Genomic DNA, 19522 nt, shown 5'->3' with positions numbered 1-19522 from the left:
TCGAATGCAAAAAAAAAAAAGAAGTTGGCATACATTATTTGACATGCTAATGGTACGCATGGCTGGGAAAAGGATCATTGAGAAGGGAGGAGAAGGAGGGAAGTCATGAAGATGACAGGAACATCTTCTTTTGACAAGTAAAAGTTGAGTGGACGGGTAAAGACAGTGAAGGAGGGGGGGGAGAGACAGATCAGGGTGTCTAGCTGGTGGCAGGTAAATTGCTAACATGGTTACTCTCAGCATATCCAACAGATTATACCCCCATCTCCTCTGAGCCAGCTGAGATGGGAGGAAAGGGGATGGGAAAAGTGTGAGACCAGCAGGCTAAAAGTGTGAACGTTTTAAGTGTCAGAATTTTTTACTTAATCTACCATTTGTAGGAGTGGTGGTGGGGGGGCGGGGGGTTGCCACTCAGAGAGAGGGAGAGAGAGAAAATTTGAGACAGCTAGCGAGAACGGAAGAGAAGCTTGGAGAGGGTGAGCCTCTCCGAGCAGCACGCATCGCTGAATTATTGAGGCCAGACGTGTGTCGGAGCAAAAGATACATTCCACTGTTGATCCCCTCTTGCTGTCAGAAAGTTTAGTTGGACATGACCGAATCCCCCGATTGTGGTTGTTTGCCGCGGTTTCTGGGATTTCAGCAACGCGAAAAGGATCGTAAAACCGAACATTGCAGAACACAACAGGTTCTAGTAGAATGTTTGGTTCTTACCGCCTCGTAAATTACTGCATGAGGTTCTTCCAGAGGAATCGTTCCACATAGCTTTTGTGGTACATGACAGTGTGAGGAACGGTAAGAGTGGTTTCTGTATGCGCTGCACTTTCAATTGATGATTTCATTCATTTAAGAAAACTTTACCACAAACCATCCCGACCATTTGTAAAAAGGAGCTTAATTGTCTTTAAACTTGTTTTACCCTTCCTTTACAGCAATGAGTGTCACGTTTACAGCAACTGGCAGGTTTTTTACATCACTTTACAGGAATCAAAATCAGAATCAGAAATACCGCAGATATACAACATTTATATATATATATATATATATATATATATATATATATATATATTTATTTATATATATATTTATTTATATATATATATATGTGTGTGTGTATACACACGCAACATTCCACAAAAAAAATTATAAATATATACATATGTAACTATATATATATATATATATATATATATATATATATATATATATATATATATATATATATATATATATATATATATATATATATATATATAAATAAAACTATAGATTTAAATAAAAGTGATAATGCATGAATTTTGTCCCGTGTCCTTTAGAGGGCTGTTTTAATGCAGCCACACTGGAATGTTTTCCAGCACAGCCTGCATGTCACGCCACAAGACCCCAAAAAAAAATTTGAGTCCAGACTGTTAATATATCACCCCAAAACGTACTGTTTTTTTTTTTCTTTTAGCCTGGTTCATGATCGAAGTTTGCTTAAATCATAAGGTCACAAACTGGTTGCTAAAGATTATTCTTCAGGATTTTGAGGTACAGAGCACAATTCATGGTTGATTCAGCTAGAACGAGTTGTCTTGGTCTTAACTAGCAGCACAATATTTGCCTGTCAGTATAATGATCTTTTTTATGTGAGACAGGTGTGTGTTTTCTTTGTGGTCCGCAGGGGTTTTAACCTCGGAAATCTCCGATGGATGTCAGTTTTCTCTTTCTTATTGTTCAGCAATGAACGCTGACCTTAACAGAGGCAGGTTAGGCCTACAATGCTTTAGATGTCCTGGTTTCTTTTGTGGAGTAATTGGAAGGCAGGCCACCTCTGGAAAGGTTCACTGTTCTGTGTTTTCTCCATTGGTGGATAATGTCTCTCACTGAGGGTCAATGCAGTCGCCTTTTCCAGACTGATAGATATGAATGCATTTGTTTCTCATCTTTTTTGTGAATTTCTTTTGAGCAGGGCACGATATGTGGCCTTTTGAGATCTTTTATTGTATTTCATGCTGTCAGACTGTTTCTGTTTAGAACTGTACAGTTTAGGCAGTAATCAGGGCTGGATGTGGTTTGTCAACGTGAACAAAAGAAATGTTGTTAATCACCATGTTGGAGGGGGGGTTGATGTCGATGATGAGGTTTTCGTTTTTTTTGTTAATAAATGAAATCGTAATTTCAAAAACAACTTTGGATCTATTCAGGTTATCTTTCTGACATTAGGATTGTAATTTGAAACAGTTGAAACAGTTTTGAGGTCGAAAACTTCAAAACAGAATAAATCTGTAATTAATCAAATACTTTTCCACAACACAGTACACTATATTCTAATTTACCTTATTTTTAATAATGTCAACCCCTCCTCATGTAACTCCTGACCAAAATACCGTTTTCACTGGTATTTTGTCAATTTATCTTTTGGTATCAGCTCCAACTAAGTAAGGTTGGAAGGCCTTTTTTGCCATCACCCTGATCTCTAGCCTCCCTCCTCAGTCCATCCAATTAAAGTCTGGACTCTGACGGGACAGCTTCAAAACAATAATATTCCTTCCAGTCAGAAGAAACATTGGTACAATTATTGTGTATGCAGAGTCTGTACAATTAACCTAACATGAAGGGGTTTGGACTCTATGAGGATGCTAAAAAACCTGGGGATGTTGCAAGAGAGGCAAGGCAAGGCAAGTTTATGTATAAAACACGTTTCAGTAACAGGACAATTCAAAGTGCAGTACAGAGCTAAAAGTCTTGCCACTTTACTTTCCAGAAGAATTGCACATCTATATATTTTCATCTTTCTTGCTGTTAATTTTCATGGTTAAGACTTACAGCTCTCAGAAAAGTTGAGTTTTTAAATGTTAAGTTATGCTAAGTTATGGAACAGACAATCATTGACACAGTCCTGCCTGTATTACCATGATGATTAACCCTGGTAAAAAGGGACACAATGCCATGACACTTGTGAAAAAGAGTTGAACTTGAAGTCTCCTTGCCGAGACGCTTCTGTTAAAACATAACGTCATGCGGTCCTGATATATGTTTTCTTAACAGGCTAATCAGCGTAAGTAGCCTCTCTGATCCTCATTACCTTTTGTTGTTATAGTTGGGTTCCAAGTTTTATATTTTCCCCCAACTTGGGGAACATACTCTCATCAGCTGCTATTTGCTTCTTTCAGGCCTCAGTTGGTGAGGCCAGTTAGTTTTTGGGTCTCCAGATTTGGCCCCCAGGCTTACTGTAGCCGTCATTTTATGTGTTTTAGTTATTGCTGTTTGGGGAAATAAACTCTTATATTTACAGCAAACCACTTTATCTCCGAGGTTTGTTTGTGTGATCCCTGAAGGGAAATCTTCTTCAATGACTGATGCCGACTTTCATAGTAAGGTGGATCAGGAACCAATTATTCTTTCAAACGGGGATTTTTTGTCTGTAACATATGTCACACGGCTCTTTGAAGTTACCATTGATCTATCTGATATGAAGAGACAAAATGTTGAAATAGATGGCTGTGAAAAAAGTTGGTGCTGTTCTCACTTAGATTATTTTCTTAAGAAGCAAAACTCCGAATTTGAGGCGATAGACAAAAACAAATAGTGCAAAGCAGCATGAGGGGAAATGAAGGGATGTGTGTTGAGCACAAAGTGAAAGGGGGCTCAAGGAGAAAGGAAAGACAGAACGAGTGACAGGGTGAGAGAAGTGCAAGAGGAGGCAGACGGTCTCTGATGTAAGCCATGTTCTCACCACTGTTCACAACCATCCTGTTGCCTTCATAAATTAGTTAGATGCCAAATGTTCCCTCCTTCCCGTGGCCATTGCGAAGGCACAACATAACACACTTTCTCACACACGGGGACCTTCCTCGTTCACTAAGGACAGAAAAAAGTCCAACTAATACAAATTAGACGTTAAACAGTTAAATACTCTGTGTCCCTAACATTGTGATTTAAGAGACAGGCACACACATTTACACAGCGAGACACATGGCCACAAATACATTATGTTTCCTCTTGAGGCTGAGCCAGGAAGAGGCGCTTGATAATGTCTGACAGAGTGACAGGACTACAGAGGAGAAAAGTGAAGTTTCGCTGACAGTTTTTTTCCAACCCACGGGGCGCCCACATCGTCCGGGAAAGCTCAGAACCATTTCAGGTGTGTGCATGTGTGTGTGTGTGCGACGGAGAAAGACACCGACAATTTTAAAAGACAGATGGTGAGAATGAGCTAATGACAGAAGTTGAGCAAAAGGTGAGCGCCAGAATTGGTGTATCTGTACATGAAATTATCTGTGTGAAAACAGTGTCCGTGTGCACATAATTGTTTGTGGATGGGCTCCGCGTGAAAGGGAGTATCATCAAAAAAAACGAAAGGAAAAAAAGAGCGACATGCAAGGACAGAGGAGAAAAGGAAATTTAAATGAATAAATAGGAGGTGAGCTGCACTGTAATTTTAGAGGGGAAATTATAGTGATTCTCATGGCAATTCAGCGGCTGCCAGGTACTTCTGTAGCCTGCAGAGTTGCTAGACATTTTACTTGTTTTCATCTGGCTTGCATTTTGATTTCCTTTAGCATAAAATTGAAGGAAAACATTTCGATGGAAAGCTGATAATGGATGGCAAACAGTTTGTCGGAATGTGTTAAATCTCTCTCAACATGTAAATGTGATTACATGTTACATGTTACCGAGAGCCTGAACTAAAAGAAATTAGTAAAATGCATTAATGGTAAAGACAGACAGAAACCTATAATATTAAACAATAATATATTTTGCATCACATTCATGTCATAACCCTTCTTATACTAAATAAGTGAGACACAAATCAAGGGCCAACGTGAGGCTCAGTATCATTACCATGCAACCTTTGGAAAAAAACGTGGACCAAATCGACAACTTTAAATAAACTTTTTAATCATTCTTACTTGTCAGACTTACTTATTGGTCCTTTGGCAAGCCTTAGAAAGAAAATCAATAATAGGCTTCAGCAGGGCTTTTCACAAGGATAAAGAATAACCAGTAAGGTGGTTCAGGGCCTGGCCCCAATGAAGAACATTTCAACATAGTGCTTTGCTATTAATTAAATTGTGCAGAACTTGAACAGAGAGGCTTGGTTCAGGGACATTTATACCATTTCTGTTGTTATTTAAATCAATTGTACTTGGAACAAACTAACACATACACATACACACACACACGTTTATATATATGTGTGTGTATATATATATATATATATATATATATATATATATATATATATATATATATATATATATATATATATATATGTGTGTATATATATATATATATATATATATATATATATATATATATATATATATATACAGTTAATACAAATTGCATTTTCACCATATCATCTATCTTATGCAAATGTTCCAACAATCTGTTTAAATTAACATCCTTTTTGGATTTAAGCATATCAGCTGATGTGTATTTAAGTAAATAGAGGTAAGAAGTGACCCGAAGGCTTTAAGAAGAATCAGGTGTGAAGCTACTAGGAACCCATTCTCCTTCAGTACTCTCATATTTAAGAACTGCAACCTACCTGTGATGCCCTGAAGGACAAAGTGTTTGTCACCTCAGAGACATGATACAGATAAGGGAGGCTGAAACCCAACCAGCACTGAACAAGACACATATGTTGAAATGTTAAGAATGGGCCAAACAATATCTGAGGACCGGTTTTTTCAAATCTTTTATGGACTGATGAGATGAGAGTGACTCTTGACAGGCGAGGTGTGTGGCTTTGTCAGTGACAGGCACAGAGCCACACTTCAACTCAGACGGCAGTAATGTGGAGGTGGGTATGGGTTTGGACGTTATTAACGATGGGCTTGTTTGACTTTTCGGGGTTCAAGCTCGACTCAAAAACAACACTCAGACCTACTGGCAGTTTTCAGAAGAAACTTCCTAGTAAGAGTGGTTAATGAAAAAGTTGACATCTTTCTATAAAACCATGATTTTTTTATACAGAACAATCCTCCATCTCATAAATGGAACTACTCCACTGCATGGCTCGCCAGTAAAGCCTTTTAAAGATGATAGAACGACAGAGCCCCCTTTTCTCGCCTGACCCAAACTCTATTGAGAACTTGTGGGGCTCTTTTTAAACGGGAGAACAAGCGTGAAGGAACAGTCAGTTTCTCTGAAGCATGTCTGGTACGCCATGGTTGCTGCTATGAAACATTTTAAACAGACCAAGAAGCAAGAGACTGGATGGAGAACTTGTGACTGTTATTGAAAAGAACAGTGGCTATACTGATCACTTATTTTATTAATTTATATATGTATTTATTTTGTTTTACCCATAGTATTTATTTATAGACGTTGCGTTGTTAATTATTCTTATTTTCATAGATAAGATAAACAAGTGAGAAACAAAAACTTACATTTTCTTTTGTATTCACAATAATGCTGCACACTATCAGTTGTTTAGCAATTTTGGATTGACTGAGAGCTCTTGAGTTGATGATTAATAAACTTAATTATCTAAGATGCAACCTCTTCAACATGGACAGGGAAGGTGGTCGAGGTTGATAGGAAGGTACATGGAGCTAACTACTGAGCAATCAAGGAAGGAAACCTCTTCAAGACATCAAGAGACAGGAAATAAGCTTAAACATGCATCCAGAGCTACCAAAAATAAGCATATTCTTGTGTTAAACTAATCCAATCAAAATTTATACTAAATCTAATGAAAAGTCTGAGGTAAGGCTCAAACATTTCTCTGCTTTTAGTTTTTACATCTCACTTGTTGATCCCAAAGGTGACTACCCAACTCTATTCTGCTCCCCTATATCCATCCCAGGCTTTGAGTGCATCTTGTCAGAGGTAAGGTGATAACTCAAACGACCTCCCCAGATGTTGTCTTAGCTTTGTTATCCTTTACCCCTTGGTAGCAAGGCTAGAGTAAAACAGCTTCAGCGCATCACTCCGAGCGCAGGTCTGTGGCTCCGCTGCTGACCTGTGGGTTAATAGAAATGTTGTCAGGCTTTAATATCCAGTCAAGCACAAAGAAGAAAAGCCGAGGAGAGAAAGGGGGAGTGCAAAGGATAGAAGGGGGGAATGGCAACGAAACAAAGACATCTATCTATCTATCTATCTATCTATCTATCTATCTATCTATCTATCTATCTATCTATCTATCTATCTATCTATCTATCTATCTATCTATCTATCTATCTATCTATCTATCTATCTATCTATCTATCTATCTATCTATCTATCTGTCTGTCTGTCTGTCTGTCTGTCTGTCTGTCTGTCTGTCTGTCTACCGTTGGAAAGACGAGTTATAATTAGAAGGACTGTAATAAAATGCGAGATGTTAAAAGGTCACTCAGCGTTTGATGACATTACTGATCATATTTATCTAGAGTGGATGAATTGTGTAAGTGTGTGTTTGTCTGTTTCTCATGTTGTGAGGAGAGAAATCTGTTCAAACAGGCGTACCGTGTATGCATGCACACACTCCGGAGGGTGCACCTGTGAAAACATTGTACGTGGACACATGCTGGAAAAACTGAGCAAAGAGGCAAGGAGTGGGAGAAGCATGGTGGGTGTCAGATCGTGGGAGGTGAGAGATTCTAATCATCTTTAGCTTAATGCTTCAGTCTCTTCTCATCACCGACTGCCCTCCTCTTCTCCTTTCCTCCTTCTTTGCCTCAGAGCCACCGATAAATTATGGATGCTTATTAGAAAAAGGGCAATATTCAGCATCCCAAATAAACTCTACAGCGGGAGACATAAAAGAGGAGCAAACAAAAAGTGCTGATCTGAGGAGCCGGAGGAGCCGGAGTCCCCAGGAGCTGGTGTTCAGGCCAGTTAAACCTGCAGTGATCTCTTTCTAGGTCACCGACATTAAGGCCACATGCTCGCGTCCAAGGTGGAGGAAGCACCCAAGTCTTTTACATCTGTGGTAGCATATTACTGCAGCAGATCTGGACTGTGGAGCAGTACTGTGACCGCATACAAAAGTATTGGAATAAAACTAGGTCTCTGACCTCAATGGTACGGACATGGAACTAATTTCTATCACTTTAAATTCTGTGTAGATTTCATCTTTTTTTATCTTGTTTTCAACTGAAAGATGAATCAGAAATTATTTGTGGAATAATTTTCATCTTTGTGCAAAAACAGAAACATTGATTTTTTTTTTTTTAAATACTTGTAGTGGAGTCAAAAAATACATAAGGAAACTACTACAGTACAACCAGCAGAAGTTGTATACATCCTGACCTTTGACTCCACCCGTTCTACAGAGAGGACTAATTAGTCTGCCAGTAAGATGCGAACCAGTGGACCTTTTAGTTGACAGGCATCAGTGGTTTCAAAGTCTGAGGGACACTACATGTAGCGATAAAAAAAAATTGTACATAAAACAGGTTTGCTCGTACAGCATGTGGTGTCCGGTCAGACGGCAAACACGTTATGCGGCATTATTAAGGTTTGGCTAAAGACAAAACCAAAGTGAACATATCTTTTTCTTTGATGTGTTTCACTCTTAAAACAGGTGCTGTTTGTTGCCATGGCTCCACATCTCAATCAACAGAAAATTGTGTTTAAGTCAAACAGATATGTTGGTCCGTACTGATGCACTAAGTTAAGGGTTATAAAGCCATTTAAAATGGAAATTTAAATTCATCAGCCACATTTCAGGTGTATCTTCCTAGTACTGGGTGGGTTATTCTTTTGACCCAAGAGCTGCCTAATTCGGCTACTTATACATGGTGCAAATCTGTCATCCCACCACATCTCAGAGGTGGATCGATATCTGGTGACTGTGGACTACATTCAGCTCATTCTCAAGCTTGAAACAACCAGTTGGAGATGATTTGAGCTTTGTTACATGTCACCTCATTCTGCTGGAAGTAAGAATTAAAACATGGGTATCTGAGTCTGGTCTTTAAGGTCTGGTCTTTTTTCCCCCAACAAACCTGAATCAGATGGTTGTATTCCCTAATCAGACAGTCATTCAGCTCTGCAGATGCCTGGTAACAAGCCCTTCATTCTGGGTCATGTGTCTTGGAGAAGGAATATATCTAAATGTTGCAGGATAATAATAATAATAATTGAACTTTATTGATCTCACAATGGAGAAATTCACTTCTGCATCTTAACCCATCCCCTTGGGGAGCAGTGGGCTGCCACTGTGCGGCGCCTGGGGAGCAATTGGGGGATAAGGGTCTTGCTCAGGGACCCAGAATGGAAGCTTGTGGGAGTTGAACTCAGAACCTCTGGGACTGAAGCTCTGTGCTCTAACCACTAGGCCACCACTCCCCTTTAACTAGTAACTCACAGGAACTTGGGCACCCATGAATTAAAAGATAGATACACTAGGCTCATAAAGGTAAGAACTTGGTAAGCACCAATATTCAGGAAGGCTGTAGGGCTTAAATTATCCTCATTTGATATTAAGAGGCCACAAAATATGCCAAGAAGATAACCCCCACATCATTACTCTACCACCTGAATGTTGCAGCTTTCAGGCAATGCGCTGTTTGCCCCCTCTCCCATCAGGTACACACTTCAGAAGCCTCAAAACCCATCGATACATCCATCCATCCATTTTATAACATGCTTATTCTTGCTGGGGCCGTGAAGGGTGCTGGTGCCTATCTCCAGCTGTCAATGGGCAAAATGTGGGGTAGACCCTGGACAGGTCACCATTCTATCGCAGGGCAACACAGAGACAGACAGGACAAACCATTCTCGCACACACTCACACCTAAGGAGAATTTAGAGAGGCAGATTAAGAGCATAGCCGGCTGCTGGTGGAGCCCGTGGGTCTGTCGCCGCAGCTCCCGGGGGCTTCAGCACTGTGGCTGATGAGGGGGTTTCCTGGGGCTCTTCGCTGGGATGGGGGAGGCAGCTATCCCTGTGTTTGTCCCTCTTGGGCACCTTTGCTCTGGGGGTCCTTTCGGGCATCTCGGGTTCTGGTTTCCCCTGTGTCTGCCTCGACGTTCTGGGGGTACGTTTTGGCTCCTCACAACCACAATTGAGCATTTTTCTTATGGAAAAACATTATATACAAAAGCATACCTTCACAAACACCTACAGGTGCTTAGATTCATGTGTTTACAGATTCATTTCTATACAGAAAACCCTATCATTAGCTTTAGCTGTCACTTTATACATCCCGTGTTAAATAATACTGTGTATTCTTCAGTGATGGTATCAAGGCATTGGTTGTTTGTACCTGTGATACTTTACTGGTTGGTTTTGCTGTTCTTTTTATATCTCTCTTTGCAGGTGTAGAAGCGGACTCAGAGGATGTTATCTTGTTCTCTCCTTTACCTCTCCTCTAGTTTTTCACCATTTCTCCCTTTTAGGATGTTGTCTCATCTGTATCTCTTGTTTTTTTTTTGCTCTACCTTCCTGCTATTTTGTCCATTTAACATGAAATAGTCCCAAAATAAAATATAATAAAGCTTTTTGCGTATACAAATCAAGCTGATCACTATGGCGAAAGCAGTAATGCTCCATTTAAGAAATTAAAATCTATTGGGCTCTCTTTGGCATTAAGACAGCAATTCCTAATGCTACACTGCAAGATAGGACACTCCCAGTCGATCAGAAGTTTCAGAGATAATCAGACCAGCCCATCAGATACATTCTACCATGCAATATCTACGATCACTTATCTCTCCTTTGTTTGATGTGTTAAAACTTCAAGAATCTCGATGCCAAAATGCATACATCTTCTGCCATGTGATTGACTGATTTTCTGTTCGGGTTAAGAAATTTAACAGGTGTAGCTAATAAAGTGAGTGTAAAAGAACTGCGGCAACATCTGATGGCAATGAATATCTCCCTTCAGAGGTAACAAAGTTATCAACTTTGAACTGAGAATTTTTGTAACTGCAATTACTTTTTATCACTGACTGCATCGAATAAAGCTCTGGGTTAAGAAGAACCCGAGTATACACAAACACACTTATACACACAATTTGCAATAGAAAAAAATTAAAAATGTATCTCAAGCGCTCATATTTTCCTTGGGCGACATCTTCAAAGCGATGTTAAATGTGTGCGCATTTTAGGTACGTTAAACTTTTTCACTTTCTGCATCTCTCACAGTGTTTTGTTTTATAGCCATGGGCAAGGCCTCTCCTCCTCTGCTACTGCTGCAAGAGCCCTACTTAAAACTAAAAAACCCTGTTAAGCAAAGTCATTGATTTAAGTTCATTAAATTTCCTGTTAACAAGCACATAATGAAGCATCGTATTGCAGGCTAATGCAGTCTGGATTTCATCTACAGCAGCAGCTAATGGTGCCGTGTGACTTTGTCAAGCAATCAATAATTTGGTGTCTCTGTGAACTCTGCTGCTTCGCACAGTGAGACGTGACGCAGTGCCACAGAGATGGAGAGACATACTTTTTTTTTCTGGTACACTCTGTCTGTGTTCTGTGGCTCTGTGGAGGCTGAACATCGTTCAAGATTGTCTTGACATTTTCTGAACCTCCCCTTCTGCTTAAGTGTGTAGCAATTTGTTGCATGCGAATGCATGCCACATCAAACTTGGAATGCCTCTAGACGGCAGTATATACTAAATGGAATCTGAAAATCACGTAATATGTATGCAGCGATCGATGTGGGGAGATGCATATAAAAAAAAAACCTGTCCCCAAGAGAAAACAGAAGAAATATGGTAATAAACAAGACATACCATAGATGATCCTATCAGACATAACAAAGCTAGGTCTTAAGAGACATATGGTGTGCAGCTTTTTTTTTACCCCCCTTGAAATGAAGCGTCACACTTCCTTGGTACCTGTCCATTTGCAATCTGACAGACAGGTTTTACAAGCTTTCTGACAACCTATCAGAATTTAGAGAAGGGCAATCAATACCAAACTGCTGTAAGAAAAACAGTGACCGATCCATGAGTCCCTGCTGAGCCAGCAAACTGTTGCAAAGAGGGAAAAAAGTGTGGCTGCCGCAGACAAATACGTCCCACTCAGGCTCTTGCAGGGAAATGCACACACACACACACACACACACACACACACACACACACACACACACACACACAAATTCCAAGGTTTAGAGGCTTGGACACTTCCCACACTTTGATACACGAACACCTGCAAGCGCAGATTCACACAGTCACCGACTGACAACAACACATGCATCCAAACACACCCCGGAGAAGGCTACAGTAAATGAACCTCGCAGGCGTCCAAAACCGCCGACATCAATCAGGCACACTTCGCAGTTCGGCTCCCGACGGGCGCTGAGTCGCATCTGTCTGCTAAAGCAAGTGCTAAACAATTCCAAAGTGATGGAAAGCATTTTACGCATATGTGCGTGCAGCTTGCCAAACCGGTTGGCTCTCTTCCCCGTTCCTCCCAACTTGTGTTGTTTACCGGATTTGTGCAAATTGTGAGGCCGACTGCTTTCTTCGAACGGGTCCTTTTAATCGCGAAGATTTACCAACGCACATGAAAGAGATGTCGCGCAGGTATGCACAGCTGAGCACCGCCGCCTCCGGTCCGACGCGGTCCGCCTGGGAGTTTGGTTCCTGTGAATGCTGGCCAGTACATTCCCACAAAGCCCTGGGGCGTCTCTTCCCTTGGCAGTGACTGAAGGGGCCCAGGTGCGCAGTAGAGAATCGTGCCCAAATACATACATGCATACCATACAGTACATACACGCGTGCATACTCTACACATAGATATGCACATAAAAGGCACATGTTTCACTGACCTAATCATTTTTTTGGAATTGAAGCTCATGTTAATAAGGTGCCAGAAAAAGCGTTGGAGTGGTCGGAGTTTTCTCTGACTTTAAGAAGCAGGGAGTATACCCTACCCAGTGTGTTTCTGAGCACTGCCTGTCAGCTGGCTGAAACGGGACTTTTGCACTTTTCTCTGGCTTACCAGAAAGGCAGACTCCTCTGTTTGGACATTGGCAGGCGGTGGCTCAAAGTTTAACGGAGAGCCATGGCAATAAAAACAAAGTTTTAAGTGGATTTATTGTTGAACTGGAGGTCATGAGGACACCAACACCTGTTAATGCTGAACATAACTAGCTGGCTTTCACACCAAGTCCACCCTGAGAGATTCACAGGAAGAAACCATGAAAGAAGGTAATCAGAAAACAAAAAAATAAATAATAATTACAGAAATTTAACACCAAAAACAATAAAATGTCGCCCAATGAAATGTTTACATGAATACAAATCCGTACAACTAAACAAATCTAAGGTCAAAAACAAGAATGCATCAAATTACGCATTGCTCTTTAAGACACCACCCTCCTAATCTCACTGGTTTGCTCCACAAGCTTTTAAGCAGGATCTGGAGTATATTCATCCCATTGCTGTCCTCCCCTGCTGAAGAGACTGACCAGGAAAAGGTGAGCTTTTGTTTCACTTAACAGGTTCATTGCTGATCTGATGTGTAAAGAAAACGCAAACAGACATGTCTAACTGCCTTCTCTTTATACAGTAATGGATGGACAGTCCATCTGCCTCTTAAGAACGTCTCCCTAAATGTCTCAACACAACTACAATACAGAACTCAACTAATCAACTGTTTGGTGTCTAACTCTTACATCACACAATACCAGTAATACCATTTAATGAACACCAGGTCTCCATTAGACATGTATGCATCCAGTTGTCAAAAAAACAGTCATAGTGTGAAAACTAAAGGATTGCCTCCCATCATTTCTACCAAGAAACAAACTGTTGCAACATTATATGCTAGCAGAAGACAGCCAGTCAGATGAACCACAAATATTAAACATATTTTACTTTTGTTAATATATGCAGAACATAATGGCAAGGAGTAAGAACATGCATAGAAATCACTCAGAAACCACTGCTAAATGTGTTTAAGTTTCTCCTCAAGTCTATGTATCAAAATAACATCAGAAATCTCACCTATTTAAATGCAAACATCCATGAATATGTACCGTCCCATTATAAAACATAAATGAAACTGAGACTAAGGCTGGCGATATGGACCAAAAATAATATCTAGATATTTTTAAGATGAATGCCGATATACGATATTGATATCAATATGTTTTTCTTTTCGAACAGTAATTATAAAAGGTCATCTCTGAATCAAAGCTTTATCCCAGACGCTCCACAGACAAATTTTTTTAACTAACAGCTGTAGATAAATATGAGAAACAGATGAAAAACAATCTCCTGGATTACATAAAAGTTTAATTCCGACGCAACACACACCATCTCAATATAAACAACATAGACTTTCTGTTTTTTTAAAATGTTGACATTTTTCAAATTTCGACATATTGTTCAACCTTAACTGAGTCTAAAATGAATGGTAAACTACAAATTTTAATCAAAAAGTTAGACTTTCTTACCATCAGATCTATTCAAAGTAATGCCATCATGTCGTGCATTTAGTTTTGCATCTTTCTGACAAGATGGTGAGACTGTGAAACCATGGGAGCCCTAGCTTAAACCATGCACTACTTTCAATTGTTCAGTTAAACGGTATAGACACAGTGCAAATGATTTGTTTCACAAACGGGTTCATTTTAATTCAAAAGTGAATTCAAAGAAATATGTACTTACACAATAAAAATTTTAGCTATCTAAATGGGTTTTTATTTAATCAATGAAAATGACACTGACCCCGCCTTTGTTTGAAAAGAAACCATAAAACGGCTACTAGGATGATCAAACCCGGATGTTTTGGGTCACAACAACACAATTATAACAAAATATGTCAGTAATTTCTTAACATTTTTGAATTATGTTTATTTAACAAGCACGTTTCGAAGCGTACATCCATTTATCAAACGCCACAACAAAACCTGTGAATCTTCTTCAGGCCGACACAATTTGGGGACAGAATCCATGATGGACAAACATTACATGATAGATAAACTGTGGATGAGCCTGAAGCCAAAAAGATCACACTGATAGGAGACAACTGATCAAACAGCTTGTACTGAGAGCAAGCTTTATCAACGATACCATATGTTTTGAGCACAATGTATTCCACAACGTGTGTGTGTGTCAAAAAAGGTTTGGAGCAAGCAGAAGCAGTTTGTGTCACTCCGTAAAAGCGTACAGAGCTGCGTATTTGATAGAAATACGCCTCAATTCTAAAGCAAAGTTTGGGATTTTCTGTAAAACCGACTGGTGTAAAACAAAAGACTTCTGAAGAAAACACCCAGAGCTGTCTCACTACATTAACGCCGACATTTCTGCTGTCTAGAATACAAAACATCCAATGCTGCAAAGGAAGATTCCCAAAAAAATATGCTCCTCACACTGTGTTAAATAAGCCTCGCAAAGATCGGCAACTGTCTCAGTAAGTTGTTTGTAGTTTACAGTATTGATAAGTCAGCAGGACTGTGAAGTATCAGACTAGTGCAAACCTGATTACTTAGCAAGGACTTTTACACAGGCCTACACGCTTCAGCAAATCAAAGACTGTCAGCGTCTCTCAGCGTGACGGCGGGATGCAGGATCGCATGTGACAAGCGCACTCTGTGCAACTGTGACAAAACAGAGCCTGTTTCCAATGGCTGCCACATTTCTCCAAACGTCAAAAATCAAAGTATCAAAGCAGACAGATGAGTTTTGTTTGTTCGCCTTGCCCGGAGGGACAGGAGGATGCATTTCTGGCCAAGGCGCCTGCAAGCTCGGGAAACTGAGCCTCCGTGACACACGGGGAGGCTGCGGTACTGAGAACGCACAAATCGGAGGCCTTATCCTCAAAAGCGCAGAGTGACTGTCCTGTTTAACCCGACAAGAGACGAGCCGCACCCCGGAGAGTGTCATCCTCGCCCTGTAAACCTTCTCAGGGCGCATGGGAGCAGCGGATTCTGAAGAGGAAAAATATTCAGCCAGATCTGCGACTCTTCTCGAAATGCATGCTTTCAATTCAAGGAGTGGAATGAAACCGACTTCAACCTATAGGAAGGGTCAAATATAGCTACACTCTTAGTTGCTCTAAGGTTTTCTGAGTGACTGCTAAAGAATTGTTCCCTTCAAGATGAGTGGCAGTCTATCCACCTGGAGCTGCTCTGGCGGTGGCTTAAAGGCCAGTCATTATGAGCCTATTTGGGTGTCATGCTGACATGTGGACAATAAAGGGTCTTCAGTGAGTTAAAAAAAACTGAGGCAATTCTCATCAGCAACACAAAGGCGGGTCAGTCAGAACTTGCCAAGCATGGAAGGATGCTGCAGTGTGAAACGCATGAGGAAATGAACTTTCATCATCATCCTCTTACCGTAAACTCCCTGTCCCCAAACAAGAGGGTGCACACTGGAAAACAAGAAAATCCAGAAAAGCTCCATATTCAGCTCAGCTCCGTCATAACCTGAGGGAGACAAAAAAAAAAAAAACGTTAAGGTGAGAACAGGAGAAAAACAAAAGAAGATTAGAAAAAAATGTCACTTTTTTTTTCATGTCCAGCTGTGTCTCTTTGAACCCCATAAGCCGTGAAAATAATGTTTCGGAGCGATTCACTGCGCGCTGCAACGCCTACATCGCCTCATTCAATTTAAAGGGCGGGTAATTCAATCACGACAGCGTGGATTATCCAGCGCTTACAAGCGCTGCTGCGTGTTAGAGAATTGGACATTGACAGGATTGTGGAGGTCTGATGTTCGGCTCGGCTGCGTTGTTTCCCCTCTCCAGGTGCAGCCGGGACAGGACCAGGAGCGGACCGGATTACGCGGCAGCCAGGACGCTGGATTAAAAACAACAAGTGGAGCAATCCCAGCACTTTTTTACTATTATTATTATTCCAAACGCCTTAAAATCGCAGATCAGTTAATGCTGCATCTGAAACAAAAGCTTCAGCCGGTGTTGATGATGGGAAAGATTTTTGGGTCGGAATCAGTGGGGAAAAAAACTGAGGAAGAGGAATGAAAAGGAGTCAGGAGCTAATGAAGCTTCTTGTGTGACTCCTCAGACCGAACATGAGGATTTCCTGCCTCATATTTTTAGATCTGGATTTCTGTGTCGGCAGGTTCTAATAAAGGGGATTAAAGCAAAGCGACGGTAGAAATATTAAAAGAGCTTTAAAATCCCACAAATTGAAATCCCAAACAGCATTGTTAGTGAGATGATGAACTTTGATGCGGTTATATGAAAGTGAATCGTTATTATTGTTTATTTGTTTTAATTTATTGACGCTAAGAAACAGTTTATGCTCTTTTAAAGATGCAAAGTAAGCTCATAAATCATTTAAGATGGATACAAATTGAATGCCTGGGCTCTACCTTGTATCTGAAGGCGCTGCGCACTCCCTCCCGGCTCAGCAGCAAGATATCCCTCCGATCTCCGCTCCTCGTCTCCAAAAAAAAAAAAAAAAAACACCAGTTGAAAAGTTATATATCCTCTTTCAGTCAGAGCGCAATTGTAGGTCTAAAAACAAAACTCCGGTCGGGACATCAATGTAGAGACTGTGGCGCCTTTCAAAAGCAGTACCACTTAAACTTTTTTTTTTTGGTTGTTGGGGTTTTTTGTTTAAGTGCAGCAGAGAAGCGGACACTAGATCGGATAATGGAGTCTCCTCCTCCCAAATATGAAAGTTTAAAAAAAAAAAAAACACTACGGCTTTTAAAAATGAACTAAAACAAGTCCGTTTTAAGTATGTGTATAAATATCATACACCTTGACTGCGCTCCTTTTTATTTACTGAGAAAGGCGTGGTTGAATTGGCCGGTGCCAGTCTAGTGGAGTCCCTCTAAAAGATGCGCTCTGAGAATGAGCTTCCCCTCTCCGCTTGTTCAATCAGCACTGTGTCTGTGGAGTCCGGGGGATGCTGGCCAAGTGGAATGTGCGCAGACTGAGAACGACCGCCCCTGTCTGTGCGGGGAGAGAGAGAGAGGGAGGCATGGAGAGAGAGAGGGAGGAGAGGAGAGGAGAGGAGATGGGAGGAAGGGAGGACGGGCGCGGGGATGCGCTCAAGCTTCACAGCTCCACACTGAACAGGTTGTCAAAGAAGCATCACTGCTCCCACTTCCCGGTTTGTTTTTTTCCCACAGGACGCATTTACCATGCCAAGGGGCGCAGTGGTTGTCCTCTTTTTTTTTTTTTTTTTTTTTTTTTTTGGTCTATTCCTCTGGTGCTCGCCAAAATATTCTGCCAATTAGCTTTGAAAAGCGCTGGGAAACTTCTTTACCTTAATGCGGGACCTATAGAAACCACCACTGCGTGAACATGTTATCCATGGCAGCAAAAAACAAAAAAAAAAAAAACAACAACAAAAACTTGGTGGAACAAGTCCCCGTACACACACACACTGTCTCCATCACCGCCCTCCGCCTCTCAGTTTCAGTTCTGCCAGGAGTCGTTCGTGCCGCTTCCCGGTGAGGCCACATGGGGGCGTGTTTCAGCTCTCCGTCACACACTGATGCTTCTGCGCCTGACAGCCGCGTGCAGCTCTGTTTTGTACACGAGGTGATGGGTCTGAAGTCTGCGCCTGTGCTGAGGGCCCTTTCTCTAACAGATAGTTTGGTTTGTCACCTAAAAGGTCCTCCCTGGACTACTGGATGTTTTAAAGCTGACTTTTACACGGACAAATATAGAACTGCCTGACGAAAGAAAAGCTAACCATCAGAACACAATATATATATATATATATATATATATATATATATATATATATATATATATATATATATATATATATATATATGTTAGAGATAATGATAAAAAAGCAAGAAATCAGTCAAGAAAGCTCAAAAACATGTATTCCTTTTGATTCTCTTCTGGCAAGTATGGGTCTTCGGTGGCTTTTTAAATTTATGCAGTGACTAAACAGAGGAAGTACCTTCCAAAGTTGTGGTGTCATGGACTGGAAGGATCAAACCCCATAGGTGAACATCTAGTAGACAGATCCATTAAAAACCTTTGACCTGTTGAATTGAGGGTCTCGGAGGAGAAGTGGGGTTTCAGCAGATCAGGGAGCTTGACTATCTAAGGCTCTGAATATAATAATAAAAAAAAAAAAAAAAACACAACCCTAGGGCTGGGCCTTTTGGATAATCTGAATTCAATCTAAATTGGATAAAGAAACATTTTGTCTATGAATAAGATAAAATATCATTAAATTTGACTACTTATTGAAGTGCGTCCTTACCTGCCTTAAATTTTCATTAATAATAAAGGGAAATAAAAAAATGGAGATAAAACTTTTTGAGTGACAGGTTCGTGACATATGCTAGCGCATGAATGGCTATACTGTATGTTAGCCAAGTTTTGTGTTTTAGTCTGCCTCAGGTACAGCTTTTGCAGTCTCAGGATATCGAGTGGGTTATTTATCCAGCATATTATTAAAGCACAAAAAACACAGCTGCAAGCCATTTTGCAACATAATCTATCCAAAGCCTTCTGCAAGTATCACACCTGTGTGCAACAATAAACCAATTAAAATAAATGCTATTGTTTCATTGTATAATTCATTTCTTTTTAAAGATAGTCCAAAGGTGTCTTTGTAAGAGATGTTATTCTGTCTAATGTGTTTTAAAATACTTGACTTTTAACAACTATAGTGCTACCTACGGTGGGTGCTGCTTTGTGGAAATTAAAA

At 40.5% G+C, this 19522-nt stretch overlaps 1 protein-coding gene across 1 annotated transcript in view; it reads right to left on the bottom strand.

Moving 5' to 3' along the window:
- Nucleotides 1-17342, bottom strand: part of LOC118562995 (MAM domain-containing glycosylphosphatidylinositol anchor protein 1-like) — a 110449-nt gene extending 93107 nt beyond the window's left edge. The window contains exons 1-2 of the mRNA XM_036136520.1: nucleotides 17208-17342; nucleotides 16211-16300 (exon numbers count right to left, since the gene is read on the bottom strand). Of these exons, the coding sequence (XP_035992413.1) occupies nucleotides 16211-16277 (67 nt within the window). The 5' untranslated portion in view covers nucleotides 16278-16300; nucleotides 17208-17342. The remainder of the gene's footprint in view (nucleotides 1-16210; nucleotides 16301-17207) is intronic.
- Between the last annotated feature and the right edge of the window lie 2180 nt (nucleotides 17343-19522).

Source organism: Fundulus heteroclitus, chromosome 4, assembly GCF_011125445.2.
Source record: "Fundulus heteroclitus isolate FHET01 chromosome 4, MU-UCD_Fhet_4.1, whole genome shotgun sequence".
NCBI lineage: Eukaryota > Metazoa > Chordata > Actinopteri > Cyprinodontiformes > Fundulidae > Fundulus > Fundulus heteroclitus.
This window is presented reverse-complemented; position numbering and strand designations above follow the sequence as displayed.